At 46.2% G+C, this 25,137-nt stretch overlaps 2 protein-coding genes across 3 annotated transcripts in view; one reads left to right on the top strand and one right to left on the bottom strand.

Annotated features, from left to right (window-relative positions):
- Positions 1–25,137, bottom strand: part of TLN2 (talin 2) — a 499,959-nt gene that overhangs the window by 428,252 nt on the left and 46,570 nt on the right. The window lies entirely within an intron of this gene.
- Positions 6,340–10,932, top strand: LOC128054804 (elongin-B-like). The gene is made up of 2 exons (XM_052647364.1): positions 6,340–6,435; positions 10,560–10,932. Exons 1-2 carry the CDS (start codon positions 6,340–6,342, stop codon positions 10,914–10,916), a joined length of 453 nt encoding a protein of 150 aa, XP_052503324.1. The 3' UTR covers positions 10,917–10,932.

The following is a 25,137-nucleotide window of genomic DNA, read 5'->3' on the forward strand; positions in this document are numbered from 1 at the left end:
GTCCCCATCACTTCCTGTCCCTGTTGGGTACCACTCTCCTGACCTACAAATGGCAGAGACTGTGTGTCCTCTCTCATCACAAACTCCAGTAGACAGCACCAAGGTCTCACTGTTTCCGTGTTTCTCTCAGTAGGTGCCATAATCCTTTGTCCATGAGAGAGCCTCAAAAAACTGCAATTGATAAGGCTGTTTCTTTAAAACCAGTTGTTTTTCTCCCTCCTTTGCCCAGATTCTTTGCACTTAGTAACAGTCATAACTGCCCACACACTATCCCTATGTCAAATATTTCCCCAGTGTGTTTGATTCTGTCAGCCCCTTGGGAAGAACAGAACATGGCAGTGAATCTAAGGGACTGGAGCTGGGGGTGGAGGGAGAGAAGAAAAGATACTAGAGTTTCTCTCTTCTCTTCCCCAAGCACCGCCTCCCCCCAACCCCCACTCCATCCCACATGGTCAGAGGAAGCCAGGGCCTTGGGAAGAATGCTCTGGAGGCATCACTTCAAACCTTTATCCCAAGGAATTCAGGACTTATTAAGCTACCCTAGGTCATTTTTTTCTCTAAAGGGCTGAAATAATGGAAGTCAGACTTCTAGAGTCTGAGCTAAATACCTGGAGCTGGGATTTCCCAGACGGTCCAATGGTTAGGGCTCTGCACTTCCACATCACAGGGCATGGGTTCAATCCCTGGTTGGGGGACCAAGATCCCACACACCTTGCCGCACAGTCAGAAAAATAGAAGACCTGGACCTATATGCTCGGAACAAAACCCCTTTCCTGCCCCAAGCCCTGCCCTCCCAGGGTCAAGATGAGGTCTGACAGAACTGAGCCAGGAGGAGCCAGTGGGCCAGATACAGCAAGTCTAACAACCAGACCTAAAAATGGCCCAACACTCCATGAAGGTAACCCCACATGGCAACTCCCACTAAGGCTCCTGGACAGAGAAGCAACAGTTGGGCAGGAGACAGACAGATCTCAGCGGCCACCACCCTCAGCCAGCCACACTCCTCCAGTGAGCCTGGAAGCTTCAAGGATGGAACACGAGAATGTCAAGGCCTGGCCTCCCTCATGTGTGGGGGCAGCAGTTGAAGCCCTCTCTCCCTTGGGGTCCCAGAGGCCTCCCTTCTCTCTCCCATTTCTGCCTGCCTCTGCCACCAACACTTGCTTGAGGACTGCTCTGCAAACTGACATCACTGGAAAGGAAACGTCCGGACTACAGCCACAGTTGAGTCATTAATTATGGCATTAACTTTCCTGGGGAAGAAAAAGGCCAAACGAGCCACCAACTGCTAGGGCTTCGAAACACCAAAATGAAGTGCGTATGCCTTTATGGTGAACAAAGGATCGTGCATACATGTGTCCTGGAAGTCTCAGGAGGCGTCCTCAGCAGGCAGCCCCCCTCAGCTCTCCCACAGGCTGCTGGGGGCCTGCGATCGCATTTTGTGGGTGGGCCTAGCCCCATAGAGAATAGCGCCAAACACCGATTTTCTCCACCTACTCACCAGCAGCTCAGGAACGGCTCACACTGTTTGCAAAGCCTGAAAACTATTATTTTCTGTCCTCCAAAACACAGCCCCAGGAAGCTAAATCCAAGAGGGAAGGGATAAGTGCAAACAGCCACGTGGAAAACACAAAGAAAGGAGAATTCAGTGCCAGCTTGACTTAGAGCAAATAGTATCGGTGGCATTTTCATTGAATTCTTAAACAGAAGGCGGGCTCCAAGTGCCACCAAAGAGAAGCAACCTGAGGACAGTTGACTGTTAAACAGGAAGGGACAAAAGGGAAACTTGGAGTCAAGTTTCCATTTTTCACACTATATAAAACCACCTCTCCGCAGCTGGCTCCATCCATCAACAAGAGAAACCCCAGCTGGGGCAGGCCTGCAACAGGCCCTGGAGAATCCCTCAAATACCCTCTCCAGGATCCCTGCAAACTGCCAGGTATCATAACACCTGCACGGGAATAATGAAAAACTGGAGATTAGACCTCCTACTTTTGACACCTGTCATGCACAGGTCGTATTTTGATCACCAGTGGGTACTTTCTGTCACTTTATCTATAGATACAATAGACAAGAGCCTACGTGATTACTATAAAAATCCAACTTTTAGGAAACAAGTTTTTAATATTGTTTAATATCCACCAAGAGTAAGTTGATGCTGCCAAGTCACCTCTCTCCCCTACCAACAAATCTGCCCATCTCCTGATATCTTCTTTACCCAATTATCTGACCTTCTACCCAAGAACCACTTTGTGTTTACCGTGGAGTTGCCCAGACTTGCCAAACAAAAATACAAGATATTTTGTTAAATGTGAATTTCAGAGAAACCATAAATAATTCCTAAATACAAGTATGTCCATGCAATATTCACGACACGCTTCTAATAAAATTATTCACTGCTTCTCTGAGACTTAAATTCAATGGGGCAGCCTGTATTGTATCTGGCAACTCTAGTTTGACATTCTAGAGAAAGCCTGACAACAGCTGGAAGCAAACTTTGGGATCCCCCAGCTGTCGCCTCATTCCACATAGAGGATTAGCTGAGTGGTGCACTGGCCTTGCCACTCTGGGCAACAAGGACAGGCAGAGGGAGGCAGGAATAGTCTTTACCACACAGAAGTCAAGACCACTCTCCACTACTTACAGGGCTTACTGAAAATATCAATATAGAAAAAATGTGAACATAAACACACAAGCCAGACACAAAGCAAGCATTTTATACTTCTACTTATATGAGGTACAGAGATTCACAGAGACAGGAAGTAGAATGGTGGTTGCCAGGGGCGGAGGGGAAGGAAGATACTGACAAATTACTGTTTAATGGGTACAGAGTTTCAGTTTGATGAGAAAGTTCTGGAGATGGATGGTGGTAGTGGTTGGGTGACTTATGTGTACTTACTGCTCCTGAACTGTACAGTTAAATGGCTAAAGAACTAAATTTTATGTTATGTATATTTTACAACTTTTTCCTTTTAAATTAGCCAATTTTCTTCTCATTTCCACATTAGCTAGTAGCTTTTCCCTCCCTTAAGCCTAATTTATCTCTAACTTCATGGAGTAGGTATCGTTGCTAAGATTCTCACAGTGTATGAGGAAATCACATCAGCAAGACAGGGGTGAAAGTCAAGATTGGCGAGGGCGGCGGGGTGAGTCCTTATACCCAGCTGGCCCCATCCATCAGGGCCTCCCAAGCCCTGCAGAGGCACCTCACCCCCCACTGCACCTGCCCTGCTCCTGCGTTTTCAGGCCCCGTCATCATCCTCCACTCCGCCTTCAATAGGCTCTAGAAACCCCCCAGGAACAGAACTCAAGAGAGTCAAGAAAGGTCATCTCCACGGCATCAGGGAGGCCACTGGGTCTGTGGAAGCAGAGCCCTAAGCCCCACACCATCTCTGTAGCTGGCACACTTCTCTTCTCTGAAATAGTAACCAGGTCTTAGGGCTCTGAACTTGCCTTCAGGAAAGTGAAAAAGCCAAACAATAGCTGAAAGACAATGAAGGGAGAAAAACCAAGTTTGATTCCTCTGGGATCAAGAAAGGGTTCTTTCCCATTTGCTCACACAGTGATGTCACACACACACATCCCTCCTACCACCCGACTCCGAAGGCTCCAGGCCAGACACGTTCTGGTGTAAAGTTACAGGTCACTTGCCTTGCAAGGGCCAGACAAAACAAGATTTGGGGACTTCAGAAATGGCTCTGACATACACAGTTAAAAAAACAAAACCCAGGCAGAGTCAAGGGCTAGAAAATATTTTCAAAGGCCACAAACCTGTGCAAGGGTCCACATGTTGTCTGGAGACAGCAGGCAGGCTCCCTCACTCAGTCCTGGTCAGTCCCTGGGTCGGTCCTCAGGGCTGTGTAGACTCTCCTTCCCAGGAACCTGCATTCTTTTTTTTTTTTTTTTCAGGAGGGGTGGGTTTGGGAAGGGGGGGGTCACTCACCATAAGTCCTTTAGGACTTCGGATTCTTCTCAGCTCTTACTTGCCCAATCTGACCCTGACCTGGCCAGACAGCTAAGCAGCCACAATGACCCCTCATTCCCCACACCAGACTCAGCAGGGCAGACAGAGGGACAAGGGGGTGGGTCTTTAGCAGGGGTTCTCTTACCTTTCTGAGCCACAGAATCACAATGGAGATTCCCATGCCACCCCCACCCCATCCCCAGATTCCTCTTATCATCTAGTGCAGGGTCCAGGGATCACCAGGTTTGGCAAGTACCCCAAGCAATTCCAAAGGAAGGGGATCCTCAGACCACACACAAAACAGAGGCCAGATTTAAGCTTTAAAAAAATAAATGTTAGAGCAATTCAATGATACATAAGAATGCTGACAATATAATGTTTGGTGGGGAAAAGCTGAATAGCCAACTTCATATCCTAGGGGTCCAAGTTGAATATCTATATACATACTGAATTTGTTTCCAAGTTAACTAGTAGAGGAGATGGAATTCCAGCTGAGCTATTTCAAAGATGATGCTGTGAAAGTGCTGCACTCAATATGCCAGCAAATTTGGAAAACTCAGCAGTGGCCACAGGACTGGAAAAGGTCAGTTTTCATTCCAATCCCAAAGAAAGGCAATGCCAAAGAATGTTCAACTACACAATTACACTACCACACAATTACATTCATTTCATACACTAGCAAAGTAATGCTCAAAATTCTCCAAGTGAGGCTTCAACAGTATGTGAATTGTGAACTTCCAGATGTTCAAGCTGGGTTTAGAAAAGGCAGAGGAACCAGAGATCAAATTGCCAACATCCGTCAGATGACAGAAAAAGTAAGAAAGTTCCAGAAAAACATCTACTTCTGTTTCATTGACTATGCTAAAGCCTCTAACTCTGTGGATCAAAGCAAACTGTGAAAAATTCTTAAAGAGATGGGAATATCAGACCACTTTATCTGCCTCCTGAGAAATCTGTATGCAGGTCAGGAAGCAACAGTTAGAACTGGACATGGAACAACAGACTGGTTCCAAATTGGGAAAGGAGTATGTCAAGGCTGTATATGTCACCCTGCTTATTTAACTTATATGCAGAGTACATCATGAGAACCTTGGGCTGGAAGAAGCACAAGCTGGAATCAAGATTTCTGGGAAAAATATCAATAACCTCAGATATGCAGATGACACCACCCTTTTGGCAGAAAGCGAAGAGGAACTAAAGAGCCTCTTGATAAAGGTGAAAGAGGAGAATGAAGAAGCTGGCTTAAGGCTCAGCATCCAAAAAATGAAGATCATGGCATCCAGTCCCATCACTTCATGGCAAACAGATGGGGAAACAATGGAAGAAGTGACAGACTTTATTTTTGGGGGCTCCAAAATCACTGCAGATGGTGACTGCAGCCATGAAATTAAAAGACGCTTGCTCCTTAGAAGAAAAGTTAGACAAACCCAGATAGCATATTAAAAAGCAGAGACATTACTTTACTGACAAAGGTCTGTATAGTCAAAGTTATGGTTTTTCCAGTAGACATGTATGGATGTGAGAGTTGGAGCATAAAGAAGACTGAGCGCCAAAGAACTGATGCTTTTGAACTGCGGTGCTGGAGAAGACTCTTGAGAGTCCCTTGAACTGCTAAGAGTCAAACCAATCAATCCTAAAGGAAATCAATCCTGGATATTCACTGGAAGGAACGATGCTGAAGCTGAAGCTCCAATACTTTGGCCACCTGATATGAAGAGCTGACTCATTAGAAAAGACCCTGATGCTAGGAACAATTGAAGGCAGGAAGAGAAGGGGACAACAGAGGATGAGATGGTTGGATGGCATCAGCAACTCAATGGACATGAGTTTGAGCAAGCTCTGGGAGATGGTGAAGGACAGGGAAGCCTGGCGTGCTGCAGTCCATGGGGTCGCAGAGGGTCAGACATGACTGAGCAACTGAACACACAGCTGCTGAATATACATACAGCCAATAAGTATCAATCAATACATACTGAACTTGTTTCCAAGTTAACTCAGGAATAAGACTTCCTTCTATAAACATGGTGATTTTCAGACACCATCAGCTTCTGAATGTGCCTGCTCACTCAGCCATGCTCATGATATTCCAGTGCACCAGACTGATGCCAGCTTCTGGTCCCCTCACCATCTGAAAACAGGATCTGCTATCGAAGGGAAGAGAGTGATCAGTGGGGAGAAGAGGGTTCCAGACCAGGGTCTTTTCTGATTCAGAGCTGAAGGGTGAGGACTCCAAAGACACGTGGAGAGATCAGTTGGGAAACTGGCTGGCCAGAGCAGAGATTTTGCAGGAGATGGAAGAAAACAACATTAGAAAAGTGAGTTGGGGGTCCAGCTATATATGCAACCGGGGCCACCTGAGCAGCACTGGAGCCACAACAATGAACTGTGTGCCAGAACTTGACGACAAGGAATGCAAATTGTTCTACAACCAGGACAGGGAAGAAATAGCAAGAAGGAAGAGGAAGGGGGATGGGGTACGGGACAGTGGAGAGTAAATCAGAAAATGCAGACGGAGAATCATCCAACCACCCACCTTTGACTATGAATATTAAGTCTGGAAGCCCAGCCACCTTCCAACTTTCTCTCGTCTTTACTATGCATAGCTGTGGCAGAGGTTCTCTTTGCTTTTGAGAACTTGGCACTCCAGGGCCAGTGGCTCAAAACACTGGAGTGGTCCTGATAGCAGCAACTGTGATTTCTCAGCCCTCTTCCTTGTGCCAGCTCACCTGCCTTTCAAGCATCCACCTCAGCCCCAAGGCTCCAGTAGCAGAGAGAGGAGTGAAAGGGAAGATGCCAGCATCAGGACCAACTCTGGCATGGAGCATCCTTCAGAAACAAAGGATTCCTGTTACGCACAAGACTTTCACAGACCCCCTTCGTGAGAAACCACAATACCAGGCACCACCACTTATCACCCACCAGCCATGTGGGCCTTCCTCCTTTAAGAGCTGGTCTATCTCTAAGGCTTCTCTTGGGAAATTAAGCCACTTTACTTCAGGCTTTGAAAACTAATGCTCGGCGACAAGTTATTTTTCCTACTGTCAAAGAATAATACCCAGAATTCAGTATTCTATATTAAAATCAGTTCTTTTTGCTATACATCAAAAGCCCATTCCCTCCCACAAATGGCAAAGCTGAGATACCACACCAAGGGATGTAAAAAGCAGCAGCCAGTTGCCCTGGAAAATCACGCCAATAATATCCTCTCTCACCCTGAAGAAAGAAGCCCCCAACGCAAATAAAGGAGAAGAAACGAAGAGAATGCACCATCTTAGTCATCTGTTAGTAGGATTAGCTGCATTTTAACATTTTAAACTAGGTCAGAACTTGGGCTCTGATATTGGGCTTTCTTTTATTTATTATTTTTATTTTTTGGCTGTGCTGGGTCTTTGTTGTTGCACACAAGCTTTCTCTAGTTGTGGCAAGCAAGGGCTGCTGCTGCTACTGCTGCTAAATCGCTTCAGTTGTGTCCGACTCTGTGCGACCCCATAGACGGCAGCCCACCAGGCTCCCCCGTCCCTGGGATTCTCCAGGCAAGAACACTGGAGTGGGTTGCCATTTCCTTCTCCAATGCATGAAAGTGAAAAGTGAAAATGAAGTCGCTCGGTCGTGTCTGACTCTTAGCGACCCCATGGACTGCAGCCTACCAGGCTCCTCCATCCATGGGATTTTCCAGGCAAGAGTACTGGAGTGGGGCGCCATTGCCTTCTCTGGAGCAAGGGCTAGCTAGTCTCTACTTGCGGTGAACAGGCTTCTCATTACAGTGGCTTCTCTTGCAGAGCATGCGCCCTAGAGTGCAGGCTTTGGTAGTTGTGGTGCATGGGCTTAGGGACCTCGTGGCATGTGGGATCTTCCGGGATCAAACCCATGTCTCCTGCACTGGCAGGCAGATTCTTTACCAGAGAGCCACCAGGGAAGTCCCTGGTATTGGGCTTTTAAAGTACTTTCTTACTTTATATTTGGAGTAACAGATTGGTGAGTCTAGAGACTCCTTCCTAAATTATGATGCCTAATAACCAAAGCGTATTTCTAATTTTTTGGATTGCAATTACAGGGCCTGCTGTGCTTAAAAAAAATTTAAAAATTCTTTGATTAAAACTGTTAGCTGCACCATAAGATTAAAACATAATGTCTTCTCTTCCAATGGATTTCAAGTGTTTCAGCCTTTAATCAGAAGTGGTCAACCTCTCACCTCTTTGTAACAAAGAATTCCTCATGGGTTTTAGACAAGAAACACATGACTGTGAGGGCACTAGAGGGAAGAACAGACACACAACAGAATCAACCAAATGAGGAGGAGAGGCTCCTTCCAGCCTGCCCACTTCAAGTCTCATTCTTCCCTCCCTGGATGGCTCTAATATGATCATGCATTCTTATAACTACATTTGCAAATGACTGACTCAATTCAATAACTGCTACCTAATTATATCTAGACTTGGGATGTACTTGTTTGAGGGAAGCTATATGGAATTAGGGCCTTAACCACCGGGAACTCTGTTGTTCTTCACTGCTGTGAGCCTGTAGTCTACAGCACTGGTGTCTCCCCAGGCCTCCCCAGGGCAATTATGGACCCAAAGGCTCCAATGGAATCTAATGTAAGGTGAATATATAGGCTCAGTGGGGCCAAGCAGAGACAGGCTTCCAAGTTCAACTCCTAAATCCATGGCCTTAGGGGTGAGCTGAAAGTACAGATCCCTAGGCCCCTCTGGAGGACTCTCCATCAGTACCCTGGGGAGGGGCAGCCGCAGGTGACGGTACAGCCTTAGCAGTTCAGCCCTGGCTTACTGTAGATAAGCAGTAGCAGTTCTGGATAAGTGCCAGCAGCCCCTCACAATAGCACATTAGCCAAGTATGAAGCTAGAAACCAACTTACTGTGGATCGATATAGCTGGTACAAAAAGAGAAAAACACTAGAGTGAGGAGTGGCAGGAAGTCAGGTCCCCTAATACCCTCAGGGGGTTTGGAACTTGAGAGGGGTTAATTTTATCAAAGGAACACTTCCAAGGACGACTGAGCCTTTGAAGAAAGGGTTCAGGGTCCTGTGCCCTTCCAGTCACTTGTCTTGCCAACTCAGTCACAGGCTTTTTCCATGTATTTCCCTGGCCATCCTGCTTGAAGCCACCTCTCCCCACTTTAAACTCCTAATGTACATCATGAATACAACTTCCCAAATTGCATCCCACTCCACTAGTGAATAGTCCATAACCTTAAAAGAAAACAAAGGGTTTCTTGGACAATAAAGTCTGATAAACCAAAGATTATGCAGATGTGTATTCATTATGGAGACTATGATTCTGAGATTTTTAATAAATTGTTCAATTTTATTTGACCTATTCTAAATGCAACTGACCTACGAACCTGTTTTCAAGGAAAACCTATTACTGACTTGCAGAACTGAAGATCTGCAGAAGATGTGGGGAAATGCTGAGCTATCCCATTCACTCAACAACTCATTATGTCACAACTTATAATATGCTATTTAAGTGACTTGAATAGTTATTTAATCTTTTGTTATTTAGTTCTGTATGCATTTGGGTATTATCTTAAGTAGAATATTCATTTAAGCTAAGATCACATCTTACATGCCTTTGAGTTTCCAGCAGCCCCAAGTCTACCTGCTATGGAGATACACTCAAATTCTTTAAAGTGTTCGCTCCGACAGTATAAAACACGTGTCTTAGAATATATGATTTTTAAAACCTCAGATCATCAAGTTTATATATACATATGGGCTTCCCTGGCGGCTCAGTCAGTAAAGACTCCAGCTGCAACGCAAGAGACCCAGGTTGGATCCCTAGGTTGGGAAGCTACCCTCAAGGAGGAAATAGCAGCCCACTCCAGTATTCTTATCTGGGAAACATCATGGACAGAGGAGCCTAGAGGGCTACAGCCCATGGGGTCACAAGCATCGGCTGTGACTACACCACCACACTACCACACACACACACACATATAAAGGGGGCTTCCCAGGTGGTTCAGTGGTAAAGAATCTGCCTGCCGATGCAAGAGACGCTGGCTCAATCCCTGGGTCAGGAAGATCCCCTGGAGGAGGAAATGGCAACCCACTCCAGTATCCTTATCTGGGAAATCTCACAGACAGAGGAGCCTGGCTGGCTACAGTTCATGGGGTCGCAGAGTTGGACGCGACTGAGCACAGCTACACGCGTACACATATATATGTATGTATGTATACCAAAGGCCAGGGATGTAAATGGGTTGTCCAGTGTCATAAAAAGTTAATCAAAGAACCATGAGAAGAACCGAGGTCTTCCAACTCCTTAGTCTTCCTTCTGTAATTTAAGGAAGCCTTATCCTTTCAGGTTCCAGTTGGTTTTCCAGTAGCTAAAAGAATGAATTTCAGTGATTTGAATACCCTAGGGAGCATGACACAATCTTACCAAGTAAAGAACAAAAATGAAAAAAGATTCAAGTAATACCAGAGGTGCAGGGGACTTCCCTGGTGATCTAGTGGTTAAGAATCTGCCTTCAGGCGGGGGGAGGGGCGCCGGGCCGGGGCAGGGGGTCGGGGTGGGGGGGGGTGGTGCCGGGCCGCGGGGGCGCCCCGGCTCCGCGCTCACGCTGGCCCGCCGCCCCCCAGGACGTGTTCCTCATGATCCGGCGCCACAAGACCACCATCTTCACGGACGCCAAGGAGTCGAGCACCGTGTTCGAGCTGAAGCACATCGCCGAGGGTATCCTCAAGCGGCCGCCGGATGAGCAGCGGCTGTCCAAGGACGACCAGCTTCTGGATGACGGCAAGACACTGGGCGAGTGTGGCTTCTTCACCAGCCAGACAGCACGGCCTCAGGCCGCCGCCACTGTGGGGCTAGCCTTCAGGGCAGATGAGGCATTCGAGGCCCTGCGCGTCGAGCCCTTCTCCAGCCCACCTGAGCTGCCTGGCGTGATGAAGCCACAGGACTCAGGAAGCAGCGCCAACGAACAGGCTGTGCAGTGAGAGGCCGCCCCAAACTGTCCCCGCTTAATAAAAGATTTGGGCGTCCAAAAAAAAAAAAAAAAAAAAGAATCTGCCTTTCACTGCAGCAAGTGTGGGTTTGATCCCTGGTCAAGGAACTAAGATCCCCACATGCCACAAGGTACAGCCAAAACATTGAGAAAAAGAAAAACTGTGTGTGTCTTGGACACACATGTACATGTGCATGTGTGAATCTACGTCTTCCTAAAGGTGTCCAGTGATAAAACCATGATACCTCTTATTCCTCCACTAGTCTCAAAATGACATGGATTCAACCCAGCAGATCTATATCAGAACCACTTGGGATGGAAGCAGGGGAGGGGTGTCAGCTGCTAATACAGAAGCAAGACCTCCAAAAGTGCAGGTCTCAGCATTTTCACAAAGCCCACAGGTGACGCCAGCCCACAGACACAGATGTGAACTACAGCTCTGGAGGCCTGGAGCCGACTGTCTTATTTGCAAGGGACTGCCCAACCGACATTTCAAGATTTCGCTCTACTCCTAAAGGTCAATTTCCTGCGACAAAGACTCTCCGACCCCCTCTTCCCCAAGCCTGCCATTCTCTTTCCTGTTCTAGAATCCCTCCGTGCTTGACCTGTACAGCTGACACTGAGCATTCTCCTGGTAACTCCAGGGCTATGAGACACAGTAACTGTGACTGTTAAAGCATACATTGTGGGACCTCCCTGGTGGTCCAGTGGTTAAGAATCCGCCTTCTAATGCAGGCGGACTTGGGTTTGACCCTTGGCTGGGGAACTAAGATCTCACATGCCACAGAGCAACAAAGCCTGCACCCCGTAACCAGAGAGAGCCTGTGCAGTCAAAAATAAAATAAATGCAATTTCTCCCACATTTAAAAGCAAAATAAACCATATACTGTGCTTCTTTGTATTAGGACTTTTTAGCTCCTCACAGGGGCCCAGGTGTTCTCAGTCCGCGCAGACACTGAAGATGTCAGGCAATGCTGCACAAGCACTGCGCTCTGCTCCTCCCCTTTCCAAGCCACTCCATAATGCGCATCACAAGCCCCACCAGGGAAAACGGTCTTGTTCCAAAGTGATCTTGTCACTTTGCTTCCTACTTTCCAGTAGGTCATCCAAAAGGATGGTGTCTTAACCAGTGCTGCTGCTGCTGCTGCTGCTGCTAAGTCGCTTCAGTCGTGTCCGACTCTGTGCGACCCCACAGACGGCAGCCCACCAGGATCCCCCATCCCTGGGATTTTCCAGGCAAGAGTACTGGAGTGGGGTGCCATTGCCTTCTCCAGTAATCAGTAGCAAATCACCTCAAAATGGCTCACAATTGATTGTGACTCGCAGGAGTGAGTCAGGACACCAGGGTTAAGAGCTGTTGACTGAACTAGTCACTAATATCCTTATGCTGGTGTTGGAAATGAAGACAAAGAAAAGAGGACTAAGCAATGCTGGGTCTCCAGAAAGTAGAAATATCAATGTGTTCAAAATCTACTTTATTGCATTTAAGGGGATAAATTACTGACTATGGGAATAGTCCTCACCAAGCTGGTAAATCACAAAAGCTCCAAGACAATGGCTTTATAAAAATCTGAAGACTACTAATTAGGGAATTCCCTGGCAGTCCAGTGGTTAGGACTTGTTTCACTGCTGGGGCCCAGGTTCCATCCCTGGTCAGGGAACTAAGATCCTACAAGCCATGCAGCATGGGCCCCCCCAAAAAATGAATAAATAAAATTTTAAAATGAAAATAAAGACTACTATTACTATACTTGCTTTGTGGAACTTATCCCTTACCTTATAGACAGAACCCCAACATCAAAACTTCCCTGGTGGTCCAATGGAAGACTGTGCTTCCAATGCAGGGGGTACAGGCGGTCAAAAAATAAAATAAAATTATAATAAAAAATAAAAAGCACAGCATCCACAGAGCCAAGACCATCTGAAGGCTCAGTCCGCATGAGGTTTGTCACCTCTGTGGACAGCACAAAGGTAACCAACGACTTCATGTTGGTAAAGACAAAGTCCATTTCTCAGAACCCCTCATCCTATCCTCTCATCAGCACCTAGAAGTCCTACCCTCACGCAGCTCCTCAACACCGCCCATCCCCTCAGTTTTCCTCCTCCTTCTCTGGCCATATCACCCTCGTCCCCTTTGCAGGTTCACCCTGCTCTACTACACCGTGAACTGGGAAGGGTGCTCCCAGGCTCATATCAGTAGGTACTCTAAGGTTTGCTGACTCAATGGTGAACTCTGTTTACACTGATGGATAAACTGCTGGAAACCAGACTCCCATGCTACAGGCACCCTACAGAATGATCCCCAGCCTCTCCAGCCAGCAAGGCAAACAGGAAAAACCAGGGTTTGCATTCACACCCTACTCTCTCCTCCTCCCAACGCTCCTTTATTTTTTCATTTCAGGTTTAGGAACTTGCTTTTTTTTCATTTCTTTTTCTTGGGGATGGTCTTGATTCCTGTCTCCTGTACAATGTCACAAACCTCCATCCATAGTTCATCAGGCATTCTATCAGATCTAGTCCCTTAAAACTATTTCTCACTTCCACTGTATAGTCATAAGGGGTTTGATTTAGGTCTTGAGAGTCCCTTGGACTGCAAGGAGATCCAACCAGTCCATCCTAAAGGAGATCAGTCCTGGGTATTCATTGGAAAGACTGATGTTGAAACTGAAACTCCAATACTTTGGCCACCTGATGTGAAGAACTGACTCACTGGAAAAGACCCTGATGCTGGGAAAGATTGAGGGCAGGAGGAGAAGGGGACAACAGAGGATGAGATGGCTGGATGGCATCACAGACTCAGTGGACATGGGTTTGGGTGGACTCCAGGAGTTAGTGATGGACAGGGAGGCCTGGCGTGCTGTGATTCATGGGGTCACAAAGAGTGGGACACAACTGAGCAGCTGAACTGAACTGAACTTAGGAACTTGAGAGGATTTTGATTAGGTATCTTCTGAGGTAGCTGGGAATAAAAATTGTTCAACAGGAAAATAACTCCTCCATAACAGGTTTAATAAAGAGCTCCTTCCTAACTCAATGTATTTTCCTTTTGCCCAAGCTTTAACACTTTAAACAAAGAATGCAGACCTTTTATCAGTAAAGGTCACTGTCCAACAGAAATTGCTGATGGAGATAAAACAAATAGTAGTTTTATATTAGAAAGCAGTTAAGGCAACAGGAAGGGCATGTATGAAAAACAAACACTGTAGTCAGAAGAAATACTAGACATCATCTATAAGTCTGATCTTTTAGAGAATAAAGATAACATATTGGGGGCTTGCCAGGTAGCCCTAGTGGTCAAGAATCCACTTGCCAATGCAGAAGACACAAGAGACCCAGGTTCCATCCCCGGGTCAAAAAATCCCCTAGAGAAGGAAGTGTCAACCACTCCAATATTCTTGCTTGAAAATTCCATGGACAGAGGAGTCTGGCAGGCTACAGTCCATGGGGTTGCAAAGAGTTGGACACAACTAAGGGCACACTCATATAACACATGAACTGTGACAGGCTGAGTGATGCCCTTCCCCCAGAAGATAGTCTCCTAATCCCCAGAACCTGGGCAAACACTACCTTACATGGCAGAAGAGTATGTGCAGATGTGATTAAGAACCTTGAGATGGAGACAACATCCTGAATTATCCAGCTGGGCCCAGTGTAATCACAAGGTCCTTAAAAGAAGTGTCTAGGTCAGAAGAAAGCAGAAGTGACATTGGAAGCAGAGGTCAAAGAGCAACCTTGGAAGATGCTATTCTGCTGGCTCAGAAGATGAGGCCACAGGCCAAGGAATGCCAGCTGCCTTTAGAAGCTGGAAGAGTCAAGGAAAGAGAATCTCTCCCAGAACCTTCAGAAGGAGCCCAGCCCTGTTGATGCATAGTTTCTAGGACTTCCGACCTCCAGAACTATGAAGATAATTTTGTGTTGCTTTAAACTAGTAAGTTTAAGGTAATTTATTATACTAGCAAAATGTTTTTATTTCCAAGGCTGAGTATATCACCTGAAATACTTAGGCTCATTTCTAATGAGATAAAAACATAAATTTCCCTCTGGGAAGTAAGAAGTATGAACACCCATTTTTCAAAAGAACAGGAGTGCTTTAAAATAATGAGTCCACCTCACCAGCCTTTCATGTGAATGTGCATATGGGCTTCCCTGGTGGCTCAGTGGTAAAGAATCCACTTGCCAATGCGGGAGATGTGGGCTCAGTCCCTGGGTTGGGAAGATCTCCTGGAGGAGGAAATGGTCACCTGCTGCAATATTCTTGCCTGGAAAATTCCACAGACAGAGGAGCCTGGTGGGCTATAGTCCATGGGGTCACAAAGAGTCAGACAGGACTGACAGACTGTGCACAAAGTCATTTATGCCCTTAGTGTGAATAAGCATCAACTCCTGATAACTGCCCCAGGGAGCAAATAGAATAAAGTGAGAAGTCAAGTTCCAACTGAGGGCAGGTTTGCAGATCTCCACAGTGTAAATACTCTCACCAAAGCCAAGCAAAGCCACCAATGTAATGTCACCAAATATCAACTTGAGAAGAGATGCAGTCAGCTCACACGAGTAGCTGTGAGACAGCTGGGCAGTTCATGCCCCAATTTTCTGATTCACAGTACTTAATATGTGTTTCCGGAGAAGGCAGTGGCACCCCACTCCAGTATTCTTGCCTGGAGAATCTCATGGGCGGAGGAGCCTGGTAGGCTGCAGTCCATGGGGTCGCAAGGAGTCGGGCATGACTGAGCGACTTCACTTTCACTTTTCACTTTCATGCATTGGAGAAGGAAATGGCAACCCACTCCAGTATTCTTGCCTGGAGAATCCCAGGGACGGGGGAGCCTGATGGGCTGCTGTCCCTGGGGTCGCACAGAGTCGGACACAACTGAAGCGACTTAGCAGCAGTAGCAGCAGCAGCAATATGTGTTTCACTTTGATGGGGCTACTTTGAGATTCTTTAGCAAACAAAGTACTCTTTTAATTAAATAAATGTTTGGGAAACAGCACTATACCTTCCCTCAGATATTCATACATTAAAGGCTCTGACAAGTTCTGCAGGCTTTTTTGTGTTTTATTTTTTAAGCTCAGTTATCATAGTTCAACTCTGTGTTTTGTACTTGTATTCAGGGGTGGGGCCACCTGAAGCTTACTCAAGTTAGAAAGCTCTCTTTAGGAGAAAGGATACAAGATTAGGTGCAGACCCTTGGTAGGGACCCCCTATTTGAGGGATCCTGGAGCTTCAACCTCATAGCTTCATGGCAAATTTCATCCGTGCATGTGTTGAAATTTCCCTGCACTTACCAACACCTGACATTGCACTATTTCAAAGATGCACACACGTTAGGAAATGCTGTCCCAGAGCATGAATATGAAACAAGCCGGAAACTGAGAAAGTGCTTGCTGAACAAAGTGTCTATTCTACACCAATGTGACTATATCTGGACCCTAACTTTGTTTCCACGGGCCATCTTCCAAAAGACAGAAATACCCTTGTTTTATAGGCTGCTTCCTTCAGGAAAGTATTCCCTGTAATAGTCACTGATTCATGCTTTCAACATTTGCTAAGCACCACATGGGAGGATACAAAAAAAGGTTGAAATAGCCTCAAGGAGCTAAACTGCTGAAAGAATAGCAGATGTGCACCCATACCGCAAGCTGCTTGGCATGACAGCTCCATTTGAGATGGGAGGTATCAATCTTAAGTAGAGGCATGGTGGTCAATAATTCTGCTGTGATGATCTAGGAGTCCATAGCTAAGGGCAAGATAGGGACAGAATGGGGATAGGAGGAGAGAGTAATGAGGTTGCTATGGAAACCCTCCCCAGAGCAGTGAAGGACAGCCAGCACTGCCCTCCCTCGTCCTTGGGCACAAGCACCACTCTACCACTCTTCAGGCTATGGGTCTATTTCGGGGTGGGGGCGGGGGGGGGACGCTCTGCTATTCAGTTACATTTACAGACCCACTGAGAGAACAATGCTCTTGCTAAGTTCCAAGATGCACCTCACCTAAGCAAAAGGATTTACCTTTAGGCCTAACCTACCTAAAAGATACAGGCTTCCTGGTGGCTCTGCTGCTGCTGCTATGTTGCTTCAATCATGTCCAACTCTGTGCAACCCCATAGACAGCAGCCCACCAGGCTCCGCCATCCCTGGGATTCTCCAGGCAAGAACACTGGAGTGGGTTGCCATTGCCTTCTTCCCTGGTGGCTCAGTGGTAAAGAACCCACCTGTCATTTCAGGAGATGCGAGTTTGATCCCTGGGTTGGAAAGATCCCTCAGAGAAGGAAATGGAAACCCACTCCAGTATTCTTGCCTGGGAAATCCCCTGGGCAGAGAAGCCTGACAGGCTACACAGTCCATGGGGTCGCAAAAGAGTCAGGCACAACTTAGGGACTCAACAACAATAAACAACACCCAAAAGATATATAAGAATCAAGATGACTTGGTCTCTGTCTCAAGTTCAGGAATAAGGAGTTTGAACAGGCAAAGGTGCACCATACATCTAGTATTTTAATTTGGCAGTGATTAGATGCTAAAGTCCGGAGAAGGCAATGGCACCCCACTCCAGTACTCTTGCCTGGAAAATTCCATGGACAGAGGAGCCTGGTGGGCTGCAGTCCACGGGGTTGCGAAGAATCAGACACAACTGAGCGACTTCACTTTCACTTTTCACTTTCATGCATTGGAGAAGGAAATGGCAACCCACTCCAGTGTTCTTGCCTGGAGATTCCCAGGGACGGGGGAGCCTGGTGGGCTGCCGTCTATGGGGTCGCACAGAGTCGGACACGACTGAAGCGACTTAGCAGCAGCAGCAGCAGATGCTAAAGTCTAGGTTATATGTAACCTCTGGGAAGTGGAAAGAATTAAGTTCATGAGAGGTGTAAACTGTTGTCCTTGTTGAAGGACAACAAGGCACATGAAGCTGGCGGTGGTGGTGAGAAGGAACCCAGGACAGAGAACTCAGTGTCTCACACACAGTGGGTTCTTTACTAACACGTGTTGATTACATATGAACATGTCTGAACCTAGTGAATGAAGAGACCATCCCAGCTGTTCAGCTCACATCTCAAATCTAGTCACTGGACCCAGAGCCCTGCCTTGCATGCTGTAAGCACTCCTGTCCAAGTACAGGAGTTCTTGTCCCTAGAATAACCTTGACCCTGGTTAACCCAGAAACTGCTGCAAGGGAGACCAAATACTTTCTTGTCCCCTTGCTAAGGGCTCCTGACTTCATCCCAAAGCAACTTTTGAAATGCCAAGTTGACTGGAATCAAGGCCAAAAATCTCAGTGTTCCCACATGACAACTCATTCCCAAAGGGGAAAAGACCAACACTGACCAGAGGCTTTTACAATCAGAGTCACTGACTCTGACCATTCACCAGAAATAAACATTTATTCCCACTGGAGGCCTTCCAGAGGCTGGTGGCATCCTGACCCATCATATAAAGACTGATCAGGACAAGGCAAATGGCCCATGCCTCAGGACTAGCTATGTCCAGGATGAAACACAGGTTTCATCACACCTGCCAGCTCCCAGGGACTGGCAGTGGCTCCCTCTCCTAGAATCAGTATGAAAATGTCGTGATTTTCTAACAATATCTGCCGCGGGCACAAAGTGATAGCACAAGGGCTGTCTATTTACTGCCCTGATGCTGGTTTACTTGCACTGTATGATTTTATAAATGCATATGCTAAATATATACACATATGTAACAATATAACCCATTTGTAAGTCCCCCTGATGAGCTTTAAAAAAAAAAAAGTTTTATTACAAACAATTACATCTAAATTGCAACCATACTGGTAAATTCTCTGAAGGAAAAAGAAAAGGGAAAGAGTAGGAAGCATGACTCCAATCAGAGCTCAACATGTGGTAACACAACTCTTGCTGGGAGGATCCAACTACACAGGCTTGTCAGCCACAGGCCTTTCCCTCCCCAAGCAGGAAGCCCCCGGGTACAGAGAGAGGAGTCGCTGGGGAGGGACTTCCTCCCATCCTCGGGATCACCAAGTGCCTGCCTTGGCTTGGGCCTTTCACAGCGAACTCAGCAGGGCAAAGAGGGCTGACCCTTGCAGACCCACCATTCACTGCTCAAGGCTCTGTCTGGGGGACTTCCTTGGTGGTCCAGAGGTCACGAATCCACCTTGCAATGCAGCAGATGCAGGTTCAATCCCTGGTTGGGGATCTAAGATCCCACACACCATGGAGCAACTAAGCCCACGCACCACAACCAGAGAGTCCGTATGCTGCAATGATGCAGCGAAGGTCCCATGTGCTGCCACTAAGACGCGATGGAGCCAAGTAAACAAATAAAAATACATTTTTTAAAAAAGGCACTGTTTGGGGGTTTTCACATGGTCTCAAGAGCCTCATAATCATCCTTAATCCCAAGCTTTGAGCTAAATACAGTGAATGCTGGCTCCTCCTCATTTCCAACTTCCCTCTTTCTCTAGCTACACTGGATACCAGGACGGATCAGCTATGTATCCAACCGTGCGAGATGAAATATAAACACTGCAAGGGCCGAGAAGTAAGGAGATCAGCAACTCCATAATGCTGAAAAGGATGGCATATGTTTAGAGCAACACTCTAGCACATAAAGCTAGATTTCCACCTAAAGAGGAGAGAGGAATCAAATGGAATTTGTATAGGAAAGTGTAAAAGTGTCAGTCACACAATCGTGTCTGAGTCTTTGTGACCCCATGAACTGTAGCCTGCCAGGCTTCTCTGTCCATTGAATTTTCCAGGCAAGAATACTGGAGTGGGTTGCCATTCCCTTCTCCATGGGATCTTCCCAACCCAGGGATCGAACCAGTGTCTCTTGCATCTCCTGCATTGCAGGCAGATTCTTTGCCATCTGAGCCACCAAGAAAGTCCAACTTTCCTTTCCTTGTATAGGAAAGGACTTGCCTCCTTTAGAGGCAAGTTTGTCTTTCACTTGCAAGGATATACCTGTTTCCACAAGGTAAAATGAAATAGTCTGTTTAAATATTCTGGCAAGTGCAAAAAAACAAAAAACAAAAAAAAGCAAGGAGGTGGTCTGGCTGCTCCCCAGTGTCCCCTCTGTTTTCCATGAATAACCACTACCGGATTAGGTCATGTTGACTATTTCTAGTGCAGCAAACAACGGCTCGGCGCCAGACATCTTGGAAGTAAGTTTGACTCTCTGACTAAGGCTGGCTTGTGATGCTTCTCTGAATACTTTCTGGCCCTGAGGTCATCCCACTACATGCTCTCTAAGGCCTGCCTTCCCTGTGAGCTGTCAGGCCCGGGGCAGCTCCCACCAGAGGAGGGGGTGGGGAAGGGGATGGACTACAGATGTCTGGTGCTCCCCCCGAACCCTCAAGCCTGCAAATCAATTCACTGCACCGACAGTTGTAGCATAAATGATTCATAGCTGCGTTAATCAATACATTTCTGCAGACACTGCTATTAACTCTGGTCATTTCAAGGGGAAAATACATTTCAGAAGCTGTTGTGCCAACGTGGTGGACACAAAATCCTGGAGCTTTGTGAAATTATCTAGTCACACAGGGGGAAAAAAGGCAACCTGACCTAAAGTAGAGATGTTAGTATTCTTAGGCAGAGGCTGAGATTAAAAGCTCATGCCAGTAAGGAGATGGCTCTATACATGCCCAAAGCAAGAGCTACAACCGTGACCCTTGCCCAAATTTACCTTTGCCAACAGAAACTGAGCAGCAGGGCAAAAGAGTACCTGTCCTTATAATAAACATTTCAGGTCACAAATGGCAAAAGAAACAGCACCATGATAGTAACATCCACGCCCAGTGCCATGACAGACATTACTAATCCATCACCTCACTCTAGGCCACAGAAGCCAATTTGGCCTCATGACTTCTCTCACCTAAATCCTCTCAGCAGCCTCTCTAATGACCGGGATATGAAACTGAAGATGAAACCCATTCACATATCTGCTTAACTCCTGTCAATGATGTACTAATCAGGAAATACTCCTAGACCGCTGGCAGGCTGCACACTAGCATGGGAGCTGCTCTTTAATCTTGATGGTATTTTATCTAAAGCAGCTTATGATCAATAAGAGATAAAACAGAACCATGCAAAACAAAAAGCCAATGTGATAGAAGTCCACTGAACAAGTGTGCTGGCAATTCTGAGGAAATATTAGAGGATGTGCATGAAAGAGAAATCACAGAATCAAAGAATTGTGGAGCAAATAACCCAATCTGTAACACAGTCCACGAGACCCTCCCCTAGCAACCAGGCCCCTTGAGCCTCCTCTCAGAGACTTGCCCCAGCCACCGTGGCCTTCTCTGGTTTCTTTAATACAGTAAGCCCTCCTACTCCAGGGCCTTGCCCCGCAGCTTCCTCAACTTAGAAGACCCCATGGCGCCACTCCACTGACACCCTGCCATCCACTCCCTTGAGTCTGAACAACCTCCACTCAGGCTACCGGCTTCCATTCAGACATACGCTCTGAAGGAAGCCCTCCTGAGCATCTTCATGACCACACCACCCCAGAGCAGGGTAGGACTCCCGGTCCTTCATCAGCCCTCATCTCAGTTTCAGTGACTCTTGGAGTGAAGCCCACATCCTGGCTAAGCTTTCAACTAGTTCTGTAAGGACAGGGCAGATGCCTGCCGTGTTTGCCAATACATCCCCAAAATACAGAGCAGAACCTGGAACCTACAGGGAACACTGAATCGAAGAATCAATAGAACAAGCAGACAATAAGGCAGAGAATTTAATACAGCTGAAGGTCAAACAGGGGTTTAGAAGGTCAGACAGAGGGTGATGGAAGTCAGGAGAAAGGTGTCTGCCTGTGACATAAGTTTGGAAACAATTAGGCACAAGAAAGACCCAGAGAGAGTAGAAAAGGCAGACAAAAGCAATATCATGAAGGATGATACAAAACCCAAGTCATGAACTAATTAAGTTTAACCACAAAAATTAAGTTTTCTGCAGGGAAAAAGCTAACAAAATCCAATGGCAGAAGTATGTGCATCAAGTAACAGAAGAATCACTTCCAGACTATGTAAAAACTAACTAGAAATCAATAAGTGATCCAACGATATAACAGACAAATGAGCAAAGAACAAAGAGAGTTAGCAGAAAAATACAAGTGATTTAAGCACAGAAAAATATGTTCAAGCTCACACATAATAACTAACATAAGATACCATTTTTTTCCCAGCAGATCAGAAAACACCAAGAAATTTGGTAACACACTGTTCATAGGGTGCAGGGAAACAGGAAAACCATGCACTGTTGGTTAGACAATTAATACCTTTTGGAGGACAGTTTGGCAAATATCAAATTAAAGATGAATGCCCTCTCTGACTCAATCATTTTACTTCTAGGAATTCATCCCACAAATGTGTTCACAATTGTGTGCAAATGTGTGTGTGTTTGCATCAATAGCATTGCGTAGGACAAAAGAAGACTGGAAACAAGCTAAATGTCAATTAATAGGAAGCCAGTTAGAAGAGCCAATGGAACACTGTACTGCTCTTCCAGAATGAGGCGCCTCTATATAGTCTGATGTATTGGGCTGGCCAAAAAGTAAGATGTTACAGAAAAATCCAAACGGACTTTTTAGCCAACCCAATATAATGATTTACAATGGTAAGTTTGTGTTTTTTAAGCAAGGTATATAGAAGTATATAGAGTATGCCATTGACGTAGGGGATAGGAAAAGGAAATGAAAGAAAGGGAGAAGGCCTACTAAATATTCACACACACACAGATTTTTCCAGACTATACACGACCACTGTTAAAAGTGGTCATCTTTGAGAAGAGACCTTAGCTTCTAAGGTACAGGAGTTGGAGGGAAACTTTTCATCATATACCCCTTTTTACAGTCTGAAATTTTTAACCACACATCGTTTACCTTTGTAAAAATTAACATTAAAAACAGGGAAGGAAGACAGATGACTCCAAAATACAAATTACTGAGAAAGGAAGAGAAACTAGACAGGAGACCTGAGTCATCAAGATTCAAATATCCAGGCTGGAACCCAGAGGGGCATGCTGAGATAATGTCCCTCATAGCAGAAGAGGGGCCCTTGGGTATAGAGGCTGTGGTGAGCAAGGACCCTGGATAACAACTTTGACCCAGAAGCAGAGCCCACTCTGCAAGTAGACCCCAAGCAAGCAAGCACAGGCATAAAACATAAAATTGAAATACCTGAGATCTGCCAATACCAAGCCTAGAATCTGAGGTCAGTTACACTGATGACAATCACTTGGTATGGGAACTGTCCTCTGGGTCTTAGCAGGCCCTGACAGTTTTTAGAACTTTGGAGAATCGGTCTCCTTGAACCACAGGAAAAGGTCGGCCCAGAGGGTGACCACAGCTCTGGAGCTGATTTAATAAAGACTGAACAAGAGGTTACAAAGTAGAGAGCCTCGGGCTTCAGTGTCAGGCTGTCCCCTGGGTTCCTGAGGCCGACGGCTACAGGTGACAGTCACTGAAGGAACTGCCCAGCCACAGCTGAAGGAGGGCTGCAGTCTTCCTCTCAGGAAGACAGCACCGTTTCTACTTAAAGTTTCAACTCCCTGGGTGTTTGGGTGGAAGACCCTAAGGTGGAGACCCTGAGCTCTTCACCCTAGGAGGACACACTTCTCACCACTTCTGCCCCGCTATTTGAGGCCTGTTTCCATTGCCTCTTTCAACATGATTCTCTAAAATAGAAACCTGGTGACCTAGGCTGTGGTCTATTTCAGAAATCACGTTAAACCTCTCTGGACGGGAAAATGCCTGCCTGGCGGGGGCTTCTCCTTGGCACTCAATAAGCCAGAGCACAGACACGTCTCTGTCTTCTGCCAATCGTGAGTGATCTTTGGAGTCAGCGAGTTTCACAGGCACAAATATTTTGTAAATACACATTTTAGTGAACAAACCAAAAGAACTTAAATTACTCATAGCCAAGTTCAGCTCAGTTCAGTTCAGTCGCTCTGTCGCGTCCAACTCTCTGCGACCCCATGAATCGCAGCACACCAGGCCTCCCTGTCCATCACCATTTCCCGGAGTTCACTCAGACTCATGTCCATTGAGTCCATGATGCCATCCAGCCATCCCATCCTCGGTCGTCCCCTTCTCCTACTGCCCCCAATCCCTCCCAGCATCAGAGTCTTTGCCAATGAGTCAACTCTTCGCATGAGGTGTAGTAGTTTTAAATCTAAGTATTCAGATTAGCCAGTTGACTTCTAGGAAGTTGCCAGCAACCTAGTCAGAGCTCAATGCGACACCTTCTGCAGCTTCTTGGACTCTAAGCATCTAAGCCTCCAAATGCCTAAAGGTAATGAAAATAAAAACACCTAACTGGGACTGACTTCCTTGGTGGTCCAGGGGCTTAGACTCTACACTCCCAATACAGAGGGCCCAGGTTCAATCCTCAGTCAGGGAACTAGATCTTGCATGCCACAACTAAAGACCAGGCACAGACAAATATTTTTAAAAACACACACACCTACCACACATTAGCACTCCTCTGCAAGCTTTTCAAAGTGCTCTCACACATTCTCATATGTATACAGTACACGTGATACATATGGTACCCTGGATGCTTCCAGCCCAAAGTAAGTGTGGCCAAAGGATGCTGCATGGTACATAGTAGCCTGCTCAATAAATAGCAGAAAAGAACTATTTCTCTTCGAAAAGTAGTTTTCCAGAAACGTGAGACAAGAAAGTAAAGCAACATCTCAGGTCCAATTTCATACAGACAGATTACAAAAGTCACAGCACTCCACAGCTCAGAAACATTACTTTAGGGACTTTTAGAAACTTCTAACTGCTTCTCATTTTTCCTCACTGTCACACTAAACTCATTTTCTCTTCAAGTGGAGGATTATTTTTCTTTTGATGTTTATTGTACTTCTTTTCCAGCTATTTTCTCTTATGAAAAATCTAATAAAGGCACAGTATTAAAAAAATTTTTTAAATTAACCACACATATATACAGCCCAGCCACTATGATAACAGGATGAGGCCTGCTATGATTCTGAATCACAGGTGAATTTGGTATCCATATGTGCTAAGTTGCTCAGTCATGCCCGACTCTTTGCAACTCCATGGACTATAGCCTGCCAAGCTCCTCTGTCCATGGGATTCTCCAGACAAGAACACTGGAGTGGGTTGCCATGCCCTCCTCCAGGGGATCTTCCCAACCCAGGGTATCTTCCCAACCCAAGGATCAAACCCGTGTCTCTTACGTCTCCTGCATTAGCAGATGGGTTCTCTAGCACTAG

The sequence above is a fragment of the Budorcas taxicolor genome, chromosome 10 (genome assembly GCF_023091745.1).
Source record: "Budorcas taxicolor isolate Tak-1 chromosome 10, Takin1.1, whole genome shotgun sequence".
Taxonomy (NCBI): domain Eukaryota; kingdom Metazoa; phylum Chordata; class Mammalia; order Artiodactyla; family Bovidae; genus Budorcas; species Budorcas taxicolor.

What these genes read in the sequence shown, in the direction of transcription:
- LOC128054804 (XM_052647364.1), top strand. Translation starts at nt 6,340, where the DNA reads ATGAACTGTGTGCCAGAACTTGACGACAAGGAATGCAAATTGTTCTAC. An exon ending in GGAAGAGGAAGGGGGATGGG is followed by an intron (nt 6,436 to 10,559) that starts GTACGGGACAGT and finishes GCCGCCCCCCAG; the next exon opens with GACGTGTTCCTCATGATCCG.